This window comes from Podarcis tiliguerta (assembly GCF_965153285.1).
Source record: "Podarcis tiliguerta genome assembly, chromosome: 13".
NCBI lineage: Eukaryota > Metazoa > Chordata > Lepidosauria > Squamata > Lacertidae > Podarcis > Podarcis tiliguerta.
Genome location: NC_139546.1, coordinates 43,716,865 through 43,740,068, shown reverse-complemented (window position 1 = coordinate 43,740,068; position 23,204 = coordinate 43,716,865). Strand labels below are relative to the sequence as shown.

General features: G+C 49.8%; 1 protein-coding gene across 3 annotated transcripts; it reads left to right on the top strand.

Annotated features, from left to right (window-relative positions):
• Nucleotides 1-356: 356 nt before the first annotated feature.
• On the top strand, nucleotides 357-23,162 carry SALL2 (spalt like transcription factor 2). 3 transcript variants are annotated; one of them, XM_083410168.1, is made up of 5 exons: nucleotides 9,048-9,246; nucleotides 9,636-9,671; nucleotides 13,118-15,471; nucleotides 18,952-19,417; nucleotides 22,834-23,162. In XM_083410168.1, the coding sequence occupies exons 1-4, from the start codon at nucleotides 9,135-9,137 to the stop codon at nucleotides 19,387-19,389; spliced, it is 2,940 nt and encodes a 979-aa protein (XP_083266294.1). In that variant the 5' UTR covers nucleotides 9,048-9,134; the 3' UTR covers nucleotides 19,390-19,417; nucleotides 22,834-23,162. The 3 variants fall into 3 exon arrangements, with proteins under 3 accessions (XP_083266296.1, XP_083266295.1, XP_083266294.1); XM_083410170.1 differs by lacking the exons at nucleotides 9,048-9,246; nucleotides 9,636-9,671 and adding an exon at nucleotides 357-486; XM_083410169.1 differs by lacking the exon at nucleotides 9,636-9,671 and having other exon boundaries at nucleotides 8,973-9,246.
• The last annotated feature ends 42 nt before the right edge of the window (nucleotides 23,163-23,204 follow it).

The following is a 23,204-nucleotide window of genomic DNA, read 5'->3' as shown; positions in this document are numbered from 1 at the left end:
GTCTAGCCTCACCCCACAGAGGTGGCTGCATTTCAGCGTTAAAAAGCAGATGCTCTCCTATGTGGTGGTTTTTTAAAAAAAATTGCAGAGGACTGGGATAGCTGCAGGCAAAGAAGGAGTTAATTTTGCCCTCTCTCTCTTCCCACCCCCCCTTTCAATCCCTGCTAGTACAAAAGAAAAAGAGTGTTCAGAAAGATTAAGAGTTTTGCTTTTACAATGAGGTTCACAAAAGCAGGAGGCGTGTCCCTTAAGTATGTGTGAGTGTGGGAGAGGAGGGGGCTTGGGTTCGGGGGGGGGGTTGCTGGAGAGATCCCATTCCTGAGAGAGAGAGGGATCAGGTGCCCACTGGCTCCCCACCAAAGAGAGAGAGAGACTTGGGGTCCCCTCCCCAGCCCCCCAGCCCCTCCGCAGGGATGTCTCGGAGAAAACAGCGGAACCCCCAACAGCTCATCTCCGACTGTGAAGGTTCCACAGCCTCTGAGAACGGTGGGTTCCTGGAGGGGAGGGCGTTTTCTTTTGTGGGGGGGGGGTGTCAAGGAGAGCTGGCAGGTGCCATGGGTATGGGGGATGGCGACAGTGTGGGAAAGGGCGCGTCGTGGGGTGGGGGCACACCAGGAGCTGGGTGGCCAGGAAGGGGTGAGAAGGAGGCGAAAGAGAAAGAAAGTTTTGTTTCCAAACTGGAAGGAAGTTGTTAGGAAACTCCGAAAGTATGCTTTGTAACTAGCCGGTTGCCTGTATGTTCAGGGTTTGGGTCTTTCTACGGTTTACTGACATGCTCAAAACACATCTATCTAGGAGCATAAATTCTGATCGCATAAAGGTGCCATGCTTAGATACACATGCATTTTGTCTGTTAGTACTGAAGTCACAGAAGAACTTTCTTTCCATCCTCGTTTTCTTTCTCTCTCTTTCTCTCTGACTTACCATCAGCAACCAAGCATCCGCTAACATAATGGCCTCTACAGGAAGGATGGGCGATGAGATTTAAAAGCTTAGGGTAGATGCAGTTACCAGCACATTCACTGGGTTTTCAAGGCCCCAAAGATCAACGGACTCCCAAAATGCATGCCATTTCTGACCGCTCCACAAAAATTATCCCAGGAATCATCCGTGTGTCAGTATCTACACGGTGGGTCCCTTGGAGGTGAGGGCTGAAAATCCTCCCATGCTTTAAGGGGCAAGGAAGTGTTGTGTACATGAGTGATGCAATATAAATGAAATAATCATAAACCTTCCAACAACCCTGTCAGGTAGGCTAGTTATCCTCACTCATGCTCATTTTACAGACTGGGTGGGCAGAACTGAGAGCGAGAGAAAATTGGTTCACATAAGGACATCTAATGAGTTGGTGGCTGAAGGCCTTTCCGGGTTAAATCTCAGCTTGCCACTATACCCCACCTCTGAGCCCCATTTGCGACCCAGATATTTCCATCCTTTAGCTCCCACTGCCCCACAGATATACATTGTTGTTGTTGTTGTTGTCGTCGTTGCTGCTATTACTATACAACCCTTCACAGGGTGCAAATCTGCACAGGTGTAAATCACAGGGCGGTTTACAATATAAAAACACAAAAATACATAACCTAGTAACAAACAAAAACAATAAACCCCACCACACACACCCAGTTTAAAAGGCCATATTGTTTAATTAGCCAAAGGCCTGGGAAATGAGGAATGTTTTTGCCTGGTGCCTAAAGATATGCAACGAAGGGGCCAGGCAAGCCTCCCTGGAGCCACCACAGAAAAGGCCCATTCCCATTTTGCCAGACTTCTCACAGAGGAAGCACCTCGGATGATGACTCCAGGGTCCTGGTCAGTTCATATGGGTGGACGCAGTCCTTGAGGCATTGCAGTCCTGAGCTCATGCCAAACTAGGCCTTAGTCCGCTACAAGAGTTCAGGCGCCTTGTAGAAAGGTCTTGGTAGAGCATGACAACTTCAGGTGACTCAAAGAAGTGAGTCAAGCTGCATTGATCAGGAAAATGGAACAAGGAGGAGGAGCCACCACCCAAGCTGACCGGTGTGGAATAATCAGCATGACCACAACCCAAGCAATTTATTTCATTATCTACAGCCCAGTCCTAGGCACATTTAGCCGGATGCAAGTTCCACTGTGCCCAGTGAGTCTTATTTCCCAGTCTTCAGGACTGCAGCCTTACACACTATGACTAGCACCATTTTGTTACATGCCTGCCCACATTCTTGTTTCCCTTGCACACAAAGGCTGCGACCTGGCACACGTTTACTTGTGAGTAAGCATCCACCCGAGCACAGTATGGCTTTCTTCCAAGTAAAACAAGAATAGGATGGGGCTGTGCATTGATTTTGAGCATGGCATACAGACAGCGCGCAAGGATTTGGCCACCTGTACCCTCCCTCGTTCATACACAGCCAATCCATTGCGCCAACTGGAGCATCATTTCCACAAATGTGCCTTGATCCTGCCCCCCCCCCCACACCCAAAAAAATTGCTACGCTGCTCTCACATGCATTTTTCTGCACCTTCCCTCTCAGGCCCACATCCTGGTACCATGACATGGCCTGTCTCACCCTCTGTTACACATGTGTGGGATACATGCCCTTCCATGCCATCGCTGCCACAGGCTACTTTCACCTTGTCCTTTCCCACTTTAAACAGTCATGGCTTCCCCCCCAAAGAATTCTGGGAACTGCACTTTGTTAAGGGTGCCAAGAGTTGTTATAAGGCCAATATTCCCCTCACGGAGCTACAGTTCCCAGAATTCCCTGGGAAGAGAAACTGACACACCACTATTCTCCCTGCAGAGCTATAATTCCCAAAGTTTCTCAGGAATTCCCCTATTGATACATCGCTATTCCCCTCACAGAGCTACAATTCCCAGAATTCCCTGGGAAGAAGGATGGAACTACTGGGGGAAGCGTAGCCCCAAGAAGGGAATAGAGGGGTCTCCTAAAAACCCTCAGCAACCTCTGCAAACTGCAGCTCCCAGAATTCTTTGGGTGGGGTGGGGGAAGCCATGATGGTTTAACGTAGCATCATAGCGCTTTAAAACTGTGATGTGAATATGGCACAGTCTTTCTGCGAGCTTTTCTCGCCATATCGTGTGTGTGTGTGTGTGACTCCCCTCACCCCAGAGAGCCAGGAAGAGATGGTCACACACATATGCATTCTGTCACACTTCCTCACACACATATTTTTGCCACACACTGCTTCTTTTCTCTCCCGCTCTCTTTGCTCTTTGTGCTGTTGCTAAGTAACTCGCAGAGTCCTAGATAGTCTCTCTTGTGTTAAGTGAGGTCTCTCTTCCCCCATCCCCCGTTCCCCATCACCCACCTCATCTCGCTCTCCCCACCCCACCGCCCCTTTTCAGTCCTTTGCTTGTGGCAACTGGACTGGATTGACTCCAGCTTCCTCTAAGAATCTGTGCTGGAGCGAGAAATCAGGATGGAGGCTGGTGGAGGAAAGGAGCCGATTAGATGCATCTTTTCGCTCATCTCCAAAAGGAGTAAATTCAAGCTGGTGAGGTGCAGGCAAGTTTATGGTCCCTTTGGGAAGAGTTTATTTAAAGGAAATCGGAGCACAGTTCAGCATGGATTCCTGAAAGAACAATAACAATATAATAATAATATATTAACTATTCCCCAGCCACTCTGGGCAGCTCCCAACAGAATATTAAAAACACAATAAAACATCAAACATTAAAAACTTCCCTAAACAGGGCTGCCTTTAGATGTCTTCTAAAAGTCAGATAGTTGTTTATTTGCTTGACATCTCGTGGGTGGGCGTTCCACAGGGCGGGCGCCACCATCGAAAAGGCCCTCAGCCTGAATCCCTGTAACCTCACTTCTCGCAGTGAGGGAACCGCCAGAAGGCCCTCGGCACTGAAGCTCTGTCCAGGCAGAATGATGGGGGTGGAGATGCTCTTTCAGGTATACTGGACCAAGGCTGTTTAGGGCTTTAAAGGTCAGCACCAACACTTTGAATTGTGCCCAGAAACGTACTGGGAGCCAGTGTAGGTCTCTCAGGACCGGTGTTATGTGGTCTCAACGGCTGCCCCCAGTCACCTGTCTAGCTGCCGCATTCTGGATTAGTTGAAGTTTCCAGGTCACCTTCAAAGGCCATGCAGAGTGCATTGCAGTAGTCCAAGTGGGAGATAACCAGAGCATGCACCACTCTGGTGAGACAGTCTGCGGGCAGGTAAGGTCTCAGCCAGGTTTATCATCCTGCACAAGCAAACATCATCGGACAATTTTTTGCTTTCGCAAATATACGGTGTGCGCTCCAACCTGGTGCTTCTAAGTCAATTCACCCAGGTGGTATCTGTCAGAATCCTGCTCCATCAGAACACAGTGATTGGTTGGGAATATAGGGGATGGGGCAATCTTTTGGAGATCTTGGTTCTAAGATGTGACGGGTTCCGCTACCTTATAGTAGGGTTGCCATATTTCAAAAAATGAAAATCTGGACAGGCCAATTGCTGGCTACATAAGGAAATTCCAGACGTATGGCAACCCTACCTTAATAGTTGTGATGAATTTTAGTGTTGAAAGAAACCTCAAAGGTCCAATTCTGTGCTCACTGCAGAGCCGATAACTCCTTGTGAGCAATTGCTTACCTACGTCTGTGTTAGAGGAAAGATGTTAGATTTCGTAAAGTATTTGCTGCTTGTGATGTCGTTGATGTTGTCTGCACATGGGAGAGAAAAGGTGCTGCTGGAAGCTGGAGTTCGATGACACATTATTTTTAAGACTTGCTTTCATATTCTATATTTATAGATTCCAGCAACCAACCTCTTGTGAAGCACACATTAAGCTGCAAAAGCGCAACCCCACATATAGGTTGAACCCAATGTAAGGTGGTATCTCGGGTTACAGACGCTTCAGGTTACAGACTCCGCTAACGCAGAAATAGTACCTCGGGTTAAGAACTTTGCTTCAGGATGAGAACAGAGATCGTGCAGCAGCAGCTGGAGGCCCCATTAACTAAAGTGATGCTTCAGGTTAAGAACAGATTCAGGTTAAGAACGGACCTCCAGAACAAATTAAGTACTTAACCCGAGGTACCACTGTAACTATGTTAAGCTCATCTAGGTACCAAACTTGAAGAGTTCCTATGCACTGATTGCAAATTATATAATATATATAATTGCAAATTATATAGACCCCACAAACGTGTAGCTGTGTGACTTCTTATTCCTAAATGTGATAAAACATGTTGCAAGAAACCTGCGAACCTGCTGGTGCATCTCTCAAAACGTAGAGTCCTTTGCTTCTGGTGGTACAGTCAAACTTTGGTTGTCAAACGTAATCTGTTCCAGAAGGCCGTTCGACTTCTGAAACATTCGACAAGTGAGGATCAAAGGGCGGTCAGCAAAGTCAATGGAGGAAAAAGAAAAATACTCTCCAGAAGTCATTTGGCTTCCGAAAATCATTCAAAAACTGGAATAGTTACTTACAGGGTTTTGGTGTTCGGGAGCCAAAACGTACCGTAATGGAGGCATTTGGGAGCCGAGGTTTGACTGTATAAGCTAGATGGAAAGTCCAACACTCCCTACATATCTGAAGAATGCCTTCCCTGGCGCTGGCCAACCCAGTAACTCATCTGTTTTGCACGCAGAAGGTCCCGGGTTCAATCCTTGCCACCTCCCCAAAGTTCCCTGTCTGCAACTCTGATGAGCTGCTGCCAATCAGTGAAGACAACACTAAGCTAAATGGGCCAATGGTCTGATGCAATATAGGGCAGATTCCTATTTGCTAAGATCTGCAGGTGGAGCCCACCTTGTGGGAACTTCATTAAGTTCAGTCAATGAGATTATTGCATGAAGCAGGGCCTTCTCCATGGTGGCATCTCAGCTATGAAGCTCCCTCCCCGTAGAGATCTGTTTATCCACTTGTTTACATTTAGGCGACGGATGAAAACGTACCTGTTTTTGCAGGCCTTTAGGATGCATTGTATGTAACTGGTTGTCTTTGCACATTGCTGTTGGCTGTTTTGGTAGATCTGCTTCTTCTGAGGCCCTTCTTTGTGTGCCTCCTCCTTGAGAGGTCCAGAGGATGGCAACACAAGAACAGGGACTTCTTTGCAGTGGCTCCCCATCTGTGGAATGCTCTCCCCAGGGAAGTTTGCCTGGTGCCTTCATTATACACCTTTAGGCGCCAGGCAAAAACGTTCCTTTTTAACCAGGCCTTTGGTTGATCTGATTGGCATCCTATGCCCTTTTAAAATGTGGCTCTATTTGGGGGGGGGGGTATTGGGTTGTTGTTTTTATTTTGATTATATATACAGTGGTACCTCGGGTTAAGTACTTAATTCGTTCCCCGTTCTTAACCTGAAACTGTTCTTAACCTGAAGTACCACTTTAGCTAATGGGGCCTCCTGCTGCCACCACGCCGCCGGAGCACGATTTCTGATCTCATCCTGAAGCACTATTTCTGGGTTAGCGGAGTGTGTAACCTGAAGCGCATGTAACCTAAAGCGTATGTAACCCGAGGTACCACTGTATTGTGGTTTTTATGTTGATCTTTTCTTTGAACCGCCCTGAGACCTCCGGGTATAGGGCGGTATACAAATAAATAATAATAATAATAATAATAATAATAATAATAATAATAATAATGCAGTGGGATTTTACTTGAGTTTTCAGTAATGGATTTTTTTTCTTTTTCTTGATGTAAGGTGTCCTAGGCTCTCACAAGAGCAAGGGTGGCAGTGCTGTTTTTCTGGGAAAAGATGGGCCAAAACTCCCCATGAACGACTCCCTTGTTCTCTTATAAAGGCAATGGCACCCACCTGAGAGGTGCCAGAACTGAGTTCCAGTGAGTTCCAGCTGGGGGGGAAAGCCCTGAAGGGTGGGGTCTATGAACCAATAGTAACACCATGCTCTGAAGTGCGTAAGACTGTGTGGTCTAATGGTCAGAGTGCCAGATTAGGACCCAGAAGGCTGGAGTTCAAATCCCCCTCAGCCACGAAGCTCATTAGGCAACTTTGGGTCAGTCAGCTTTCTCTCAACCTAGCCTACCTCACAGGGTTACTGTGGGGATAAAATGAGAAGCAGGTACGCTGCCTTGAACTCCTTGCAGGAAAGTGGGAACAGAAACGCAATCATATCATATATTTTTATATTATATGCAATATGGAGTTTATTGGGTTGGGGGTTTATTGGGTTGTTTTTGTTTTCTGATTTTGTGATTTTATATTCTGATTTTATCCTGTGAACCATCCTGAGACCTCCATGTATAGGGCAGCATACAAATTTAGTATTTTTTAAATAATATTAATAAAAATAATAAAATAAGCTTCGGTTACTTCTTTCAGGTTGCAGTTCTGTATGAAATTAAGAACTGGGAGCTAGGAGGTCACCTTGGTCCTGTGTTAAGTCTGTGTTAAGTCTGATAATAAGGGCTGTAGTTCTGTGGTAGAACAGGTCAATCCCTAGCAACAGAACTGGGAGAGAAACCCTGTCTAAAATCCTGGCAAAAATCATGTTGTGTTAGATGGACCAACAATTTGACTTGGGATAAGACAGCATCTTGTGTTTGTTCCCACAGTTTCAAAGGCACATATCTAGAAGCTGATAACATAGATGGGCAACTCTGTTTGGAATGAGGGGAATCCATCTAAGGGGAGCCCCCCTCCTTAAAAATAGATTCTGATTAAGATTGTTACGAAGGGACGCGGGTGGCGCTGTGGGTTAAACCACAGAGCCTAGGACTTGCTGATCAGAAGGTCGGCGGTTCGAATCCCCGCAACGGAGTGAGCTCCCGTTGCTCGGTCCCTGCTCCTGCCAACCTAGCAGTTCGAAATCACGTCAAAGTCCTAGTAGATAAATAGGAACTGCTCCGGCGGGAAGGTAAACGGTGTTTCCGTGCGCTGCTCTGGTTCACCAGAAGCGGCTTAGTCATGCTGGCCACATGACCCAGAAGCTGTCTGCGGACAAACGCCGGCTCCCTTGACCCATAGAGCGAGATGAGCGCCACACCCCAGAGTCGGTCACGACTGGACCTAATGGTCAGGGGTCCCATTACCTTTAAGATTGTTACAGATTTCTAACCTACCTTTCAGGGAAAGTTAGTACAGTGGTACCTTGGGTTACAGATGCTTCAGGTAACAGACGCTTCAGGTTACAGACTCCGCTAACCCTGACCCTGAGGTACCACTGTATGATGCTATGGGTAGAGTCCTGGACCTAGGAGACCAGAGTTCAAAACTCTACTTGGCCCTGAAACACCCTGGGTGACTCTCAACCTTACCTACCTCACAAGGTAGTTGTGGGGATTAAGTGTGATGGGGAAGAACCAGGTATGCCACCTTGAACTCCTTGGAAGAAAAAGTTGGGATATAAATAGAACAAAATTAAGAGCATAGATTAACAGTACACTGCCTTGAGCTCCTTGGAGGAAAGGTGGAATCATATAAATGCAACATTTAAATAAATATATATATTGTTGTGGGGGTTCCCATATGGGGCATCTGCATATTCCTGCATTGCAGGGGGTTGGACTAGATGGTCCTCAGGGTCCTCCAACTCTACGATTCTATTATTAAATGTGGAGGTGAAGAAATAGGTACGGTGAGCTCCTTGGGGTGCAGAAAGTTGGGATATAAACATGGCCATAGCCAGGAATTGGAGGGGGCAGGCCTTTTGTTGGAAGGACAGAACCTCAGTTGGCTATGTATTTTTATTGATTATTATTGATCGGAGGGCAGGTGCCCCTCCCTCCCCCCCCCCCGGATATAAATGCAATATATATTTTTTAAAAAATAAAATGTACACTGCCTTGCTCCTTGGACGAAAGGTGGGCTCATATAAATGCAACATTTTTTAAAAAATTGAAATGTGTCGGTTTGCAAAAGGCCCGGGGTTTTTTGGGGGGGGCTCCTAAAAGCAGGGCTCCTCCTTCGTCCGGGCTTGGCCCGCTTGCCTCCCTCCTCCTCCCCGGCTCTCCATCCCTCCGTCTCCAGGTGCGCTCCGGAGCCAGGGCGCACGGGGGCGCAGCGCCCTCTCCTTCCGTCGGCGGCAGCCGCCCTCCCGACACCAGAGGTCCCTGCTGCGGCCGGGTAGGAGCCGCTCTCGGCAGCCCACCGCTCGTCTGGCCGCCGCTTGCCTCCTCCTCTTCCTCCATCCTCCGGGATCGGAGGCGGCCGGGCGGGCCGAGATGAGCGGCTCCCGAGCGCACGGAGAGCAGCAGCAGCAGCCGGAGGAGGTGGCGGCGTCGGGCGACGGAGCCGCGGGCGCCGGCGGCGACTGCAGGATGGGCGAGGCCGCAGGTGGGCTCCTCGCCCCTGTGGCTGGTCCAGCCGGCTGGGGAAGGGGAGAGGGGGCGACCTGGCGGCCGTGGCCTCCTAGCAAGGGCTGGAGGGGAAGCAGCCGGGCCCAGAGATCTCCCTCCAGGCGCCCATCTCTCCCCACGCGCTCCTGCATCGCCATCAACCCATTTACGCATCCATCCATCCTAGTAGTTTATCCTGGCCCTTCCCTCCCGCCACCCAGCCAAACAGCCAGCCAGGTTCCTGTTTGATTTGCCATGCCCTGTTTGAGCCTTTCCGTCCCCATTGTCTCCATCCAGAAGTCAGAGCCCCCTGTTAGCTGTTCTGTAGGAATATGGTGGATAATTTTCAGGTGTGCTTGCTTCTTTGCTTCCTTCCTTCCTTTCTAGAGAGAACGATTTATGAATGGGCAGAACCTTGCAAAGGTGGGTTGCTGGTTAAGGGGGCTTGCAAATTAGTTGGAGGTGGGTTGGGCTTTCAGGTAATTTTAAAAACCTGTTTGCCATGGTGATTCCAATCTTTCTTTTCCATTCTTAAAATTGCATGAGATCTGTTTGTCTGCCTTCCCATTTCGTAGAATGATAGGATTTTGGAGTTGGGAGGGATCCAAGGGTCATCTAGTCTCAGCTAAAGCATCCACCTCTGCTTAAAAACCTCCAAGGAAGGAGGTTCTTCTATATTTTTGTTTCCTTCCATTTTAATAATAATAATAATAATAATAATAATAATAATAACAACAATAATAACAATAATTTATTTATAACCCACCCATCTGGCTGGGTTTCCCCAGCCACTCTGGGCGGCTTCCAACAAAATATTAAAATACAATAGTCTGTTAAACATTAAAGGCTTCCCTAAACAGGGCTGCCTTCAGATGTCTTCTAAAAGTCTGGTAGTTGTTGTTCTCTTGGACATCTGGTGGGAGGGCGTTCCACAGGGCGGGTGCCACCACCGAGAAGGCCCTCTGCCTGGTTCCCTGTAACTTGGCTTCTCACAGTGAGGGAACCGCCAGAAGGCCCTCAGTGCTGGACCTCAGTGTCCGGGTAGAACGGGGGACACCGTGTGGCAAGGAAATACGTTTTCACGTAGTGCGTAGTTAAACGATGGAACTCACTGCCAGAGGAAGCAGTGATGGCTGCCAACTTGGATTAGAAAATTAGTGGGTTAGAAAAAAATTGTGCAGGTTAAGGTTTTTGGTGGCTTACTAGCCTTGATGGCTTTGCTCTGCCTCCACAGTTGAAGGAGGTTGAATACCAGAAGCGTACTGGAAACTCGAATCCTGCATGCCAGTTTCCCATAGGCATTTGGTTGGCCGCTGTGAGAACAGGATGCTGGACTTAGACGAGCCACTGGCACGATCCACTGGGGCTCGTCTTATGGTCTTTCATTTTTTCTTCTTAAAGTATTTGCAAAATCAGGTACTTGGTGGTGGGAAGTGTGTTAGGGGAGGGGGCTACAGCAAGGCACCTGCTTTTGCATAGAGGAGCTGCTGGGCTCACTGTACAACACCTCCAGCTTAAAGAACCTCCAATGGAAGGACCAGAGGTCCGAAAGAGCGGCTGTCAGTCAATCCTCACCATTGGCCAAGCTGCCTGGGGATTCTGGGACTTGTAGTGCAGCACCATCTGGGAATCCAAGCTTGACAAATGCTGCATTAACGAGATGTATAATATAATTAATATAATACAGTATACAGTGGTACCTCAGGTTACATACGCTTCAGGTTACATATGCTTCAGGTTACAGACTCCGCTAACCCAGAAATAGTGCTTCAGGTTAAGAACTTTGCTTCAGGATAAGAACAAAACTCGTGCTCTGGCGGCGTGGCAGCAGCAGGAGGCCCCATTAGCTAAGGTGGTGCTTCAGGTTAAGAACAGTTTCAGGTTAAGTACGGACCTCCGGAATGAATTAAGTACTTAATCTGAGGTACCACTGTATGTTTACATCAAAATATTGGCAGATCCTGAGCAGAGAGAGGGTTGTAACACAAGTTCGAGGACGTACCTAGTTGTGAGCATTAAATGGGCCAGCTTCCTTATACAGTGGTACCTCAGGTTACAAACAACTCGGGTTACAGACTCCGCTAACCCGGAAGTAGTACCTCGGGTTAAGAACTTTACCTCAGGATGAGAACAGAAATTGTGCGCTGCTGGCACGGCGGCAGCGGGAGGCCCCATTAGCTAAAGTGGTACCTCAGGTTAAGAACGGTTTCAGGTTAAGAATGGACCTCCGGAACAAATTAAGTTCTTAACCCGAGGTACCACTGTACTTTTGGTCTGCCTAAGTCAGTATTGTCTACACTGACCGGCAAAGTTTCAAGCAAGGGACATCTCCAACTAGTGTTAGATACTCAATTATATAAGCTATGCACCAAATGGCTCCTTAAACCAGGGTTACAGGTGCCAAAAAGGAATGCCTAGTTGCCACTTTGGGAGCAGATGGCTCGAAAGTCGTGTATTTTCCAATACGACTTTTTGGTTCCAGAAATTCATTCCGATGGTGCAGATAAAATATAATGGATAGAATTCCGCAGGATGTCTTGCTAGTGTGTGAAAACAGCCCGGATCCAAGGATCCGCAGGCATGCACCTCCAGATGGTGGAGACGTCAAGGCACCATCCTGACACCCGGACATCTTCACACGGTCACAAGTTGCCGATAGCCAGGTGCAACATGTGCCTGGCGAAATTTGAACGCTTGTTTCCAGCCATAAGAAGAACCTTCTGGATCAGGCCAGTGGTGTGTGCTGTCTAATACAGTGGTACCTCGGGTTAAGTACTTAATTTGTTCCGGAGGTCCGTTCTTAACCTGAAACTGTTCTTAACCTGAAGCACCACTTTAGCTAATGGGGCCTCCTGCTGCTGCCGCGCAATTTCTGTTCTCATCCTGAAGCAAAGTTTTTAACCTGAAGCACTATTTCTGGGTTAGCGGAGTCTGTAACCTGAAGCGTATGTAACCTGAGGTCCCACTGTATCCTGTTTTCACAGTGGTCAACCAGATGTTTGTGGAAAGCTAGCAAACAAGACCTGAGCACAGGCACACTCTCCGTTCTGGTGGCTTCCGGCCGCTGGTATTCAGAAGCATAACTGCCTCCAACCAAGGAAGCAGAGCAGAGCCATCATGGCCAGTAGCCACTGATAGCCACGTCCTTCATGTAGATGTCAGAGATTGAAGCTGGGACCTCCTGCGTCCTGTTTCCATTCACTAAAATCTGAGTGTTGCCACTAGCTTCTATCTGATCTGCAGTTGTCCTGTGCATCTTTCTGGTTAAAGATCAGGTGGGCTTGGTTGCCAGAGTGCTGTAGTGGTTGGAGCAGAGTACAGTGGTACCTCGGGTTACAGATGCTTCAGGTTACAGACTCCGCTAACCTAGAAATGGTACCTTGGGTTAAGAACTTTGCTTCAGGATGAGAACAGAAATTGCGCGGCGGCAGCGGGAGGCCCCATTAGCTAAAGTGGTGCTTCAAGTTAAGAACAGTTTCAGGTTAAGAATGAATTAAGTTCTTAACCTTAGGTACCACTGTATCTCAAGCTTGGGTCTCCAGCTGTTGTTGGACTACAACTCCCATCATCCCTGCTAGCTGGGATGATGGGAGTTGGAGTCCAACAACAACTAGGGACCCAAGTTTGAGAAAGACTGGGTTAGAGTGTCAGATTAGGACTTGGGAGACCAGGGTTCAAATCTCCACTTGGCCCTAAAACTCACTGGGTGACTGAGTTGCTCCCTCAGCCTAACCTACCCGGGGATTAAATGGGGAAGAGGAGAACTACGGACACCATCTTGGAGGAAAGTATATGAATGTGATGAAAGAAATAGATTGCTGATCCAAAATAACCGCACCCCCTTTCTCTCTGTCTCCCTTTCTCTGCAGGAGATACTGGGGACGAGACAGCCCCATTATCCTGCCCCGCCTGCCGTACCAACTTCAAGGATCCCTCCGAGTTGTCCGCTCACGTGGATTCCTGCTGCTCGGAGCAGCCCACCTGCTCCTCTGCGGCGGCAGCTACAGCCGCCGCTGGTCAGGACCACTCCAGCCTCTCCTCCTCGTCTTCCTCTTCCTCGGTGGAAGTCCGTCCCGAGAGCCCTCAGAGCATGGACGTCGAATCGGGGACACTGCTGTCCGACCCAGCCCAAGAAGCGGCCCTTCCCCGGCCCCCTCCCCCGCCTCCCCCAACACTGCCCGCCTCCTCCGCCTCTGTCCCCGCCGGGCACCTCAACATCCCCCTCATCTTGGAAGAGCTCCGGGTCCTGCAGCAACGCCAGCTGCACCAAATGCAGATGACCGAGCAGATCTGCCGCCAGGTGCTGCTGCTGGGGTCCCTGGGGCAGGTGGGCTCCCCAACCCCTTCCTCCGAGCCGGCCCCGGGAGCGTCTCTTCCTCCTAAGCCCCCCTTGCCGGTCTTCTCCATCAAAACAGAGCCAGGGAGGACCCAGGCGTCCAGCTCCCCTGAGGTCCCCAAACCTGCTTTCTTCCACCTCTACCACCCTTTCCCCGGAGGCGCCCGAGTGCCCAAGGCCGAGCAGCTCTTGGCTCCGGCCTTCCCCACAGCTACGGGCATCCTGGCCGCCCAGTGCTTGGGCACCGCCCGGGGTTTGGAGCAGGCGACGTCTCCGGGGCTCCTGCGGCAGAAGAACGGGGGAGGAGCGGGAGGAGGAGGAGGAGGGTTAGAAAGCAGGCTGGAGGAGAAGCCCGGAGGGCGCCACAAATGCCGCTTCTGCGGCAAGGTCTTTGGCAGCGACAGCGCCCTGCAGATCCACCTGCGCTCCCATACGGGCGAGCGCCCTTACAAGTGCAACATCTGCGGCAACCGCTTCACCACCCGCGGCAACCTCAAGGTGCACTTCCACCGCCACCGGGAGAAATACCCCCACGTCCAGATGAACCCCCATCCCGTCCCCGAGCACCTGGACTATGTCCTCACCACCTCGGGGCTACCTTACGGCATGTCGGTGCCGCCCGAGAAGGCAGAGCCCGGAGAGGAAACCACCCCTCCGCCCACTGCCGAACGCAAAGCCCTGAGCGCCACCGAGAGCCTCACCCTGCTGTCCGGGGCTTCACCGTCGGCGGCAGCCCAGGCCTTGCCCGGCTTCAACAAGCTGGTTCTGATGAAGGCAGTGGAGGCGAAAGGGAAGGGGGACGAGAACACCCCACCGGAAAGGGAGACGGAGGGTGCCCGGCTTCAGCTGGGGAAGCTGGTGGGATCGCTGCCCAGCTGGGCCTTGCTAGCCAATCACTTCAAGGCGGGCACAGCGGTGGGGCCTTTCCCCTACGTGCTGGAAGCGTCCCCCTCGGAGACTTCCAAGCTCCAGCAGCTGGTGGAGAAGATTGACCGCCAGGGGTCTCCGTCGTCATCTTCTTGCTCTGCTCCCGTTACGGCCGCCCAAGCTGTGGCTGGGTCCTCCTCCTCCTCTTCCCTGCCCGCTTCTTCGGGGCCCAACCAGTGCGTGATCTGCTTGCGGGTCCTGAGCTGCCCTCGAGCCCTGCAGCTCCACTACGGGCAGCACGGAGGGGAGAGGCCTTTCAAGTGCAAGGTGTGCGGGCGGGCCTTCTCCACCCGGGGGAACCTGCGCGCTCACTTTGTGGGCCACAAAACCAGCTCGGCCGCCCGGGCCCAGAACTCTTGCCCCATCTGCCAGAAGAAGTTCACCAACGCCGTTAGCCTCCAGCAGCATGTCCGCATGCACCTGGGCGGGCAGATCCCCAACGGAGCGCTCCTCCCTGAGACCCCGACTTCGGAAGGGGCCACCTTGGGGGAAGGCGAGAAGCAGCAGCAGCAACCGCAGCAACAGGCCCCTCCGCAAGACGAGGAACTGTCGGAGGAGGAGGAAGAAGAACCCACCGACGAAGACTCCCTGGAAAGTGGAGGGGAGAAGGCCGAGGGGCCCTCCAGCCCGGAACAGGAAGCTCCGGGCCTCACCAAGGAAGGGGGAGAAGCGCTGCAGGCGGAAGAGGAAGACGGTGGCACCAGTGCTGCCTTGCCATCAGGGCCAGGAAGCCCTCAGCGGCCCATGCAGGAAGGGGAAGAGAAGGCGGAGGGGGAGAAGGCAGGAGGGGCAATGCCGCAAGAACAGGAGGAGGAACAGGAAACCGGCGGGGAAGGCCCATCGGAGAAGCAAGAGGGCAGTCAAGCCAAAGAGGGGCCGACGCTGGTTTGTGGGATTTGCAAGCAGGCCTTTCCCGACAGGGCCGCATTGCGCAAGCATGCACTGGCAGCCCACCACCAGGTAAGGGAGAGACGGTTGCTCCTTCTCAGTGTCTCCTATTATAGTAAGCGTTCTGCTTATCCCCTGTTCCCTTGTGATTTCCTTCTCCATCACTTTATTGACTCAGGAAGTTGGCTTCACTTGGCGTGCTGTCTGTCCCCCTCTAGAGGCAGAGCTGGGGAGTGCAAGGCACCGTTACAGGAAGTACATCTCCCTTGCACAGTATTGACACAGGAAGCTGGTTGCACTTGGTCCGCTCTCTGCCCCCCTCTAGAGGCAGAACTGGGGCACAAAGGGCACCGTTGTAGGGAATACGATACCACGTTGCCTCACAGTTCTGGAGTGTGGCAAAACATCTTTATAGCCTTATAATTTTCGTTTCTTCCACTTGGACCACCCGTCAGGTTAAGATCACACGGCAGTTCATGATATGTTTATTTAGAAGCAACAAAATAAAAGTCTGTAGCGATAGAATCCCTGTAAACGCATATTTATTGAAGCCCGAAGGTTTAAAATGCATCTTGGCAGTACAGCAGCAGCCCAGTTTGATTACCCTAGGCCAGGGGTCTGCAACCTGCGGCTCCGGAGCCGCATGTGGCTCTTTTACACCTTTGCCGTGGCTCCGGGGCGGATACTAGCGAGGGGAGGAGGCGCATTGTGTGCCCCGAGACTTCCCACTGTGGCGGGCGCTGTACTGGCTGTGACGTCGCATGGGGGCGGTGCGTGCGTTAGTCACGCACCGTCCCGACGTCACCTTCCCGCCCGCTGTCAGATCGCGGCTCCGGAGATATATTTGTTTTAAATGTCACAATGGTTTTGCGGCTCCCAGGTTTTTTTTTTCCTTCGGAAACGGGTCCAAGTGGCTCTTTTTGTCTTAAAGGTTGCAGACCCCTGCCCTAGGCCTTACAAAGGCTTGCAGCTTCCTGTCCCCATGTGGCGTAGCTTGTTGGTGTTTGTTATTTATTTTTAACTAAATGTTTTTCCCCGAAAAGGAAATGAAAGTGGCATAAAGCATGCATGCAGTAAACTAAATATATTAAGGAAATTACCAGAAAATTGAAAGAAACCGTTTGTTTTTTTAAAAAATAGCTATAATCCTGAAAGCAACAAAACAGATATCAACCTGTAACAACCCCCTCAATACACACACACAAAGAGACACACAGAAACCTGAATTGTGTGAAAGCACGAAAGAAAGGAAAGCAACATTAACATAAAGGAAAGGGGAGAAAGGATTTTTGGCTGATGGCCTGTACCACGGTCACTAGACCCTAGTTTTCTTGGTCAGAGATCTGTGCTGCTGTCACCACTCTGCTTCGTCTCTCTTGCAGTACTTCCCAAACTTGGTTCTTCCGCTCTTGTTGGACAACTCCCATCATCCCTAGCTAGCAGGACCAGTGAAGAGCCAGTACAAGTTGCAATTTCAGCTGAATTTGGGGGAACCCGCTTGAAGCATCCTTTGCACCTAGCTATTTCATTTGCTTTTGTTCAATTGGCTCGTTGCAAGCAGTTGAAAGTCTGGGAATTCTTATAATAAACCTGATTTGCAGTGGGGGTTGAATAATTTTGATGGCAGCTGTGGATCAAAAGTCTTTGAAACAGCAGAATATAGGCAGCCGCCTATATTTTGATGTTCGGCATTGCACATGCGGGCACCATAGCTGTCAACGTTTCCCTTTTTTTAAGGGAAATTTCCTTATTCCGAATAGGATTCCTCGCAGGAAAAGGGAAAAGTTGACAGCTATGGTGGGCACCATTTAAGGTGGTGTTACTTCCATTGGGAAGCATGCTTAGAAGCCATGGCGAATGATAGAAATGGGACAGGGCCGTAGCTCAGCGGCAGAGCATCTGCCTTGCATGGAGAAGTTCCCCGGTTCAGTTCCCGGCATCTACAGGTAGGCCTAGGAATGCCCCCTGCCTGAAATTCCTGGAGAGCTGTTGACCCTCCCAAGTGTGCCTATTTTCCAGGGGACATCCCTGATTTAGAGAAGCCATTCCGGTTTCTGATTTCATCCTGGAATGTCCCACTTTTCCTTAAAGGTAAAGGACCCCTGACAGTTAAGTCCAGTCACGAATGACTCTGGGGTTGCGGCGTTCATATCGCTTTACAGGCCAAGGGAGCCGACGTTTGTCCACAGACAGTTTTTCCAGGTCATGTGGCCAGCACGACTAAGCCGCTTCTGGTGCAATGCAACACCGAAACCAGAGCAGTGCACGGAAACACCGTTTGTCTTCCCGCTGGAGCAGTACCTATTTATCTACTTGCACTTTGACGTGCTTTCGAACTGCTAGGTTGGCAGGAGCAGGGACTGAGCAACGGGAGCTCACCCAGTCACAGGGATTCAAACCGCCGACCTTCCAATTGGCAAGCCCAAGGCTCAGTGGTTTACACCACAGCATCACCCGTGTCCCTCACCTTTCCTTAGGATGACCCTATTTTCATTGGAGAAATGTTGGAGGCTATGGAGTTATCTCTCTCTCTCACACACACACACACACCATCTGAAGGCAATCCTGTATACAGAAGCTTTTAAAAAATGTTTTATTATGTTTTTTAATATGTTGGAAGCCGCCCAGTAAGATGTGTGGGGTATAAACAGTAAAATTATCCTTATGGAATGGGGCATCCCTATTTTTGTCAGAGAAATGTTGGAGGGTATGGAGCTGCTACCAGTTAGTGTAGACAATACTGAGCTGGGAGAGCTCGATATGAGGAAGCTTCCTGTCTTCTGGGTCAAACGAGCAGCATTCCTCCCCTTGTGGCCACCCGGACCATTTTAACACTTGTCCTTAAAGACTTACATTGACTCCCAGTATGTTTCCGAGCACAATTCAAAGTGTTGGTTCTGACCTTTAAAGCCCTAAATGGCCTTGGCCCAGTATACCTGAAGGAGCGTCTCCACTGCCATCGTTCTGCCCAGACACTGAGGTCCAGCACCGAGGGCCTTCTGGCGGTTCCCTCCCTGCGAGAAGTGAGGTTACAGGGAACGAGGCAGAAGGCCTTCTCGGTGGTGGCGCCCACCCTGTGGAATGCCTTCCCATCAGATGTCAAGGACTTTTAGAAGACATCTGAAGGCAGCCCTGTTTAGGGAAGTTTTAAATGTTTGATGTTTTATTGTGTTTTTAATATTCTCTTGGGAGCTGCACAGAGTGGCTGGCAGTGGCGTAGCGTGGGTTGTCAGCACCCGGGGCAAGGCAAGTAATTTGCGCCCCCTAACCCGTGGATTTGCGCCCCCTAACCCGTGGATTTGCGCCCCCTAACCCGTGGATTTGCACCTCCTAACCCGTGGATTTGCGCCCCCTAACCCGTGGATTTGTGCCCCCTAACCCTAACCCCCAGATGTTGCGCCCAGTGCTGCCGGGCCCCCCTGCACCTCTCACGCTACGCCACTGGTGGCTGGGGAAACCCAGCCAGATGGGTGGGGGGATAAATAATAAATTATTATTATTAGGAGTGTCGGCCTGTGTTAAGTGCCCATCTCTTTCGTCTTTCTCCAAAAGGTTAATCTCAGTGGCCACGTGTGGAGCAGCAACCAGGCCCGCCGAGGGAGACGCCTGCCCCTAGAAGGCCCCGTGCCGGTGCTGTCGGGGGGCCAGGTCAAGCTCCAGGACTTCCTGGGGCGCGACATCCCGGCCCAGCTCGTGGGGGTGGGACCCCTCTCTTTCTGGAACCAGTACACGGCCTTCCTTTCTGGAGGCCTCCCGACGAAGCCTGCTCACGGTGGGGGTAGTGGTGCCGCTTCCTCCTCCTCCTCTTCTTCGGCATCCAACGTGGGCACCCACGGCCTCTTCGGATCCAGCGTCACTCCCGCGAAGGTGGCTCCCAGCGAGGCCAAGGAGAAGCCGCCGGTGGGGTCTCTGCTGCTGCTTCCTCCGCCGCCGCCGCCAGCCCCAGCCCCGGAGGTCATCCCTGAGAACCAAGGGAAGGGGGAAAAGTAATGTCATCCTGACGTAGCACCTCCATCAGGTAAGGCCAGGTGGAGGAGACCCATTATGGCTGCAACTTTTGCCTGGTGGAGTTGGAAGCTGGGCCCTGGTGGGTTGGGTTGGCATCCGTCTCGAGGGACAAGGGAGAAGTGAAGTCAAGTTGTTGGAGAGTCACAGCGCCTGCAGGGGCCAATGTGGGAGAGACATGTTTTGTTGCAGTTGGGGCAGATGGAGGAATCCTGTTGTGCCTCTGCAGATACACCACGGCAGAGTGTGGTGTAGTGGTTAAGAGCAGTAGACTTGTAATCTGGGGAACCGGGTTCGCGTCTCCGCTCCTCCACATGCAGCTGCTGGGTGACCTTGGGCTAGTCACACTTCTTTGTTGTTGTTTTTTAAATAAATTTTTATTAAGTTTTGCACAAATATCTCCAATCATACAAATTCCCAATTAACATATTTTCAGTTTTAGGACTTCCTTCAACTTCTCTGATAATCATCCGTATTTAAAATTTTGTCTACACATTCCTCAAATTTAGTATCACCTTTTTTTAAAAAAATGTCTTAATAGTCTTATTTGCATTTTTGCAATATTCCTTATTTTTTCACAAAGCTTCTTTAAAACCCACTAGCGTTGTTTGCTCGTCACATACACTCTTCAAATACTCCGAAAAAATTTTCCAGTCCTCAATGAACTTGTGATCTCGTTGATATCTAATTTTCCCAGTTAACTTATCCAGTTCTGCATAGTCTGTTAGCTTCATTCTCCATTCCTCCTAGTCACACTTCTTTGACGTCTCTCAGCCCAACTCACCTCACAGAGTGCTTGTTGTGGGGGAGGAAGGGAAAGGAGAATGTTGGCCGCTTTGATACCCCTTTGGGTAGTGATAAAGCAGAATATCAAATCCAAACTCTTCTTCTTTCTGGGCCGTTTCTCCTGTGGTCACTGCTGTGGGTACACAACCTGTCTGTCCATCTCCAGCCGCTGTGCGACTTTGCGACGCAGAATTTGCTGGCCAAAGCTCAGCCAGAAGTGGGATTTGTAATTCTATGAAATTCTGAAATCTGACCGGTGATGGGATTTGTGATTTGCGGCAAAGGGAGGTCTGGATTCATGGGACCCACGTTTATGGGCTTGGGTGGAGGCTGTTACGAGCAGCGCCCTCGGTGGTTTGCTATGTATGCTGTCACTGCCTTGAGCAATCCAACCCCACTCCTGTTCTGCCCAGTGTATCTGCTGCTGGAAGCCATAATAATAATAATAATAATAATAATAATAATAATAATAATAATAATAAATTTATTTATACCCCACCCTCCCCAGCCAAGGGCAGCTAACAAGCAATAATAAAAACAAGCTGAATGAATACAACTTAAAAACAAGATTAAAATACAACATTGAAACATTAAAATGCAGCCTCATCACAGGAGGAGAAAGGAAAAAAGAAAGGGGGGAGGGAATCAAATTGACTCCAAGCCAAAGGCCAGGTGGAACAACTCTGTCTTACAGGCCCTGCGGAAAGAAATCAGATCCTGCAGGGCCCTGGTCTCCTGAGGCAGAGCATTCCACCAGGCCGGAGCCAGTGTTGAGAAGGCCCTGGCTCTGGTTGAGGCTAATCTGACTTCCTTAGGGCCTGGGACCACTAGGGTGTTACTATTTATGGACCTTAAGGTCCTCCATGGGGCATACTGGGAAAGGCGGTCCCGTAGGTACGAGGGTCCTACTTAGAGATCGTGTGGTGGGGCAGATCTGCTTCCCCCTATATGTTGCTGAACAACTGCCCCCATCATCCCTGACCACTGGCTATGCTGGCTGGGGTTAATGGGAGTGGGGAGTCCAGCAATATTGGGGACGCCACAGCTTCCACACTCCTGATTTCGCCCATGGAAGCAGCTTTAAAAGGTGCAAAGTGCAGAGAACATTCCTCTTCGCCCTCTCACTAGATGGTCCTTGTGTGGGGGTGATGATGGCTCGGATGTGATTGGGGAGGACTCTGCTTTCTAAAATGGGCTGTAGCTCATTACCACGGCATCTGATTTGCATGCAGAAGGTCCCAGGTCCCTTGGCATCGCCATGTATGCCCAGGAATGTCCCCTGCTTAAAAGGACCTGGAGAACAGACAATAGAGAGTAGACAATACTGAGCTAAGATGGACCCAAGAGCCGCCAGTAAAAGACAGCTTCCTCTATCCCTATGCTCAGGGCAAGGTAGAGTCTGAAGTGGCAAGAAATACAGGCATGGTTTGCATATTCTTCATCCTCCCAATGTAAAACTAGGGTTGCCATACGTCTGGAATTTCTCAGACGTAGCCAGGATTCGTCAGAAAACGCTTCAATGTCCAGGAAAATCCAGACCTATTGCAACACATGTCGAAAGCGTAGATTTTGGCAAATTTCCTTTAAAATAGCTCAGAAACCTCTCTCTTTTTGAGATTTTGCAAAAGAAAGCTCAACAATTTTTGTCTCCAGTTTTTCACTTTTTGAAATATGGCAACCCTGTCAGAACTTCCAGAGCAAGGAGAGGCGAGAGTAAATTGATGGGGACCGTTGGGCTGAAGGAGGGAAGAGAGCACAGCGTGTTGCTGCTAGCCTGGGAATGGCTGTCTTTTGAATGTTTGCCCAGCGTCCTGTTCCCAAAGGTATCCAATTGGATGTCTCCAAGAAACCTGTTAAAAGGTGCAGAAGACCCTATTTTTAGTTCCCCGCACATTTAAGGCATTTCTAGATTTCTCCTCAGCCCCGAAAGGCTCCTTGAATAGCTTACAAATAGCAACAATGAGTCACATCTCCGCTTGCGGTCTAAGAGATAGAACACTTAAGGAAAAAGGGGTGAGGAGGGAAGAGGAAAGCAAGCAAACACATGCACCAGTTCTTCAGTGTTACAGAGTTCATAACAATGAGCAGATTTTGGAAAGTTTGGTCATCCACTCTCTGGATCGACTTTGCAGGATGCTTTGCCATGAACAAAGCAGTCACGTTTTTGCGAGGCGGGTGTCAAAGTAGTGATTTGCAAGGAGCTAGACCACAGGGTGAGTGCGTGTGGTTTCTTTTTCCCTAAATTTTTTCTTTTCTTTTTTTTTAAACTTTATTCCAAAACTGAAAAAGAATTACAAACATCAAATTCAAAATCCATATTAGTTTTGTAACATAAGCCTATTACATAGTTGACTAGATTAAAATACACCTAATCGCTTTAGACTTCCCTTTGCTATATATAAATGCAATGCAATTAGAAATATTATATTAGAAATTTTTATAAATTCCCCACTTCCCTTGACCCATGTGTGATTTCAATATATTTTTCTAACTTCTTCCATCTTGTTGTGTTGTTGTAGTTTAATAATTATTCAATTGATTCTTTTATTATTTCCTTGCTTACCCCTGCACGTTTTACACGTTATCTATTAATATTCCAGTTCCGGAACCAACTTTTTTCTTTTCCTTTCCTATCTTTTCCAGGCGGAAGTGTTTTAGCGATACCCAGGCTGGCGGGGACGCACCCCCCCCCCCTTTCCCCAAGCGCAGTCCCGCAAGAAGAGAAGTGGCTCCGGTCTTAATTTTAGCAACATTTTAGTCTTTTACTTTTAAAATGTAGCTTGGATGTCCGTCGGCCGAAAGGCAGGATCCTGTCGCGGGTCAGGGAAGCACGGCAAACACCCTGCACCCATGGGGAGAAGAAAAAGGAAGTGAAAGTGTGTCTCATTTAGATTAGGGCAAGGATGCCGGACGGTCCATTCAAGCGAAGGAAAGGACATATTGAGCTCCCCAATAAAAGCAGTTTGACAGAACTACCAAGTCTTTGGCTCTTTATTTCTACAAAGAGCTGGAGG

Coding starts and splice junctions, on each gene's coding strand:
- SALL2 (XM_083410168.1), top strand. CDS start 9,135: ATGAGCGGCTCCCGAGCGCACGGAGAGCAGCAGCAGCAGCCGGAGGAG. Junction 9,247..9,635: donor CAGGATGGGCGAGGCCGCAG/GTGGGCTCCTCG, acceptor CTTCCTTTCTAG/AGAGAACGATTTATGAATGG. Junction 15,472..18,951: donor CACTGGCAGCCCACCACCAG/GTAAGGGAGAGA, acceptor TTTCTCCAAAAG/GTTAATCTCAGTGGCCACGT.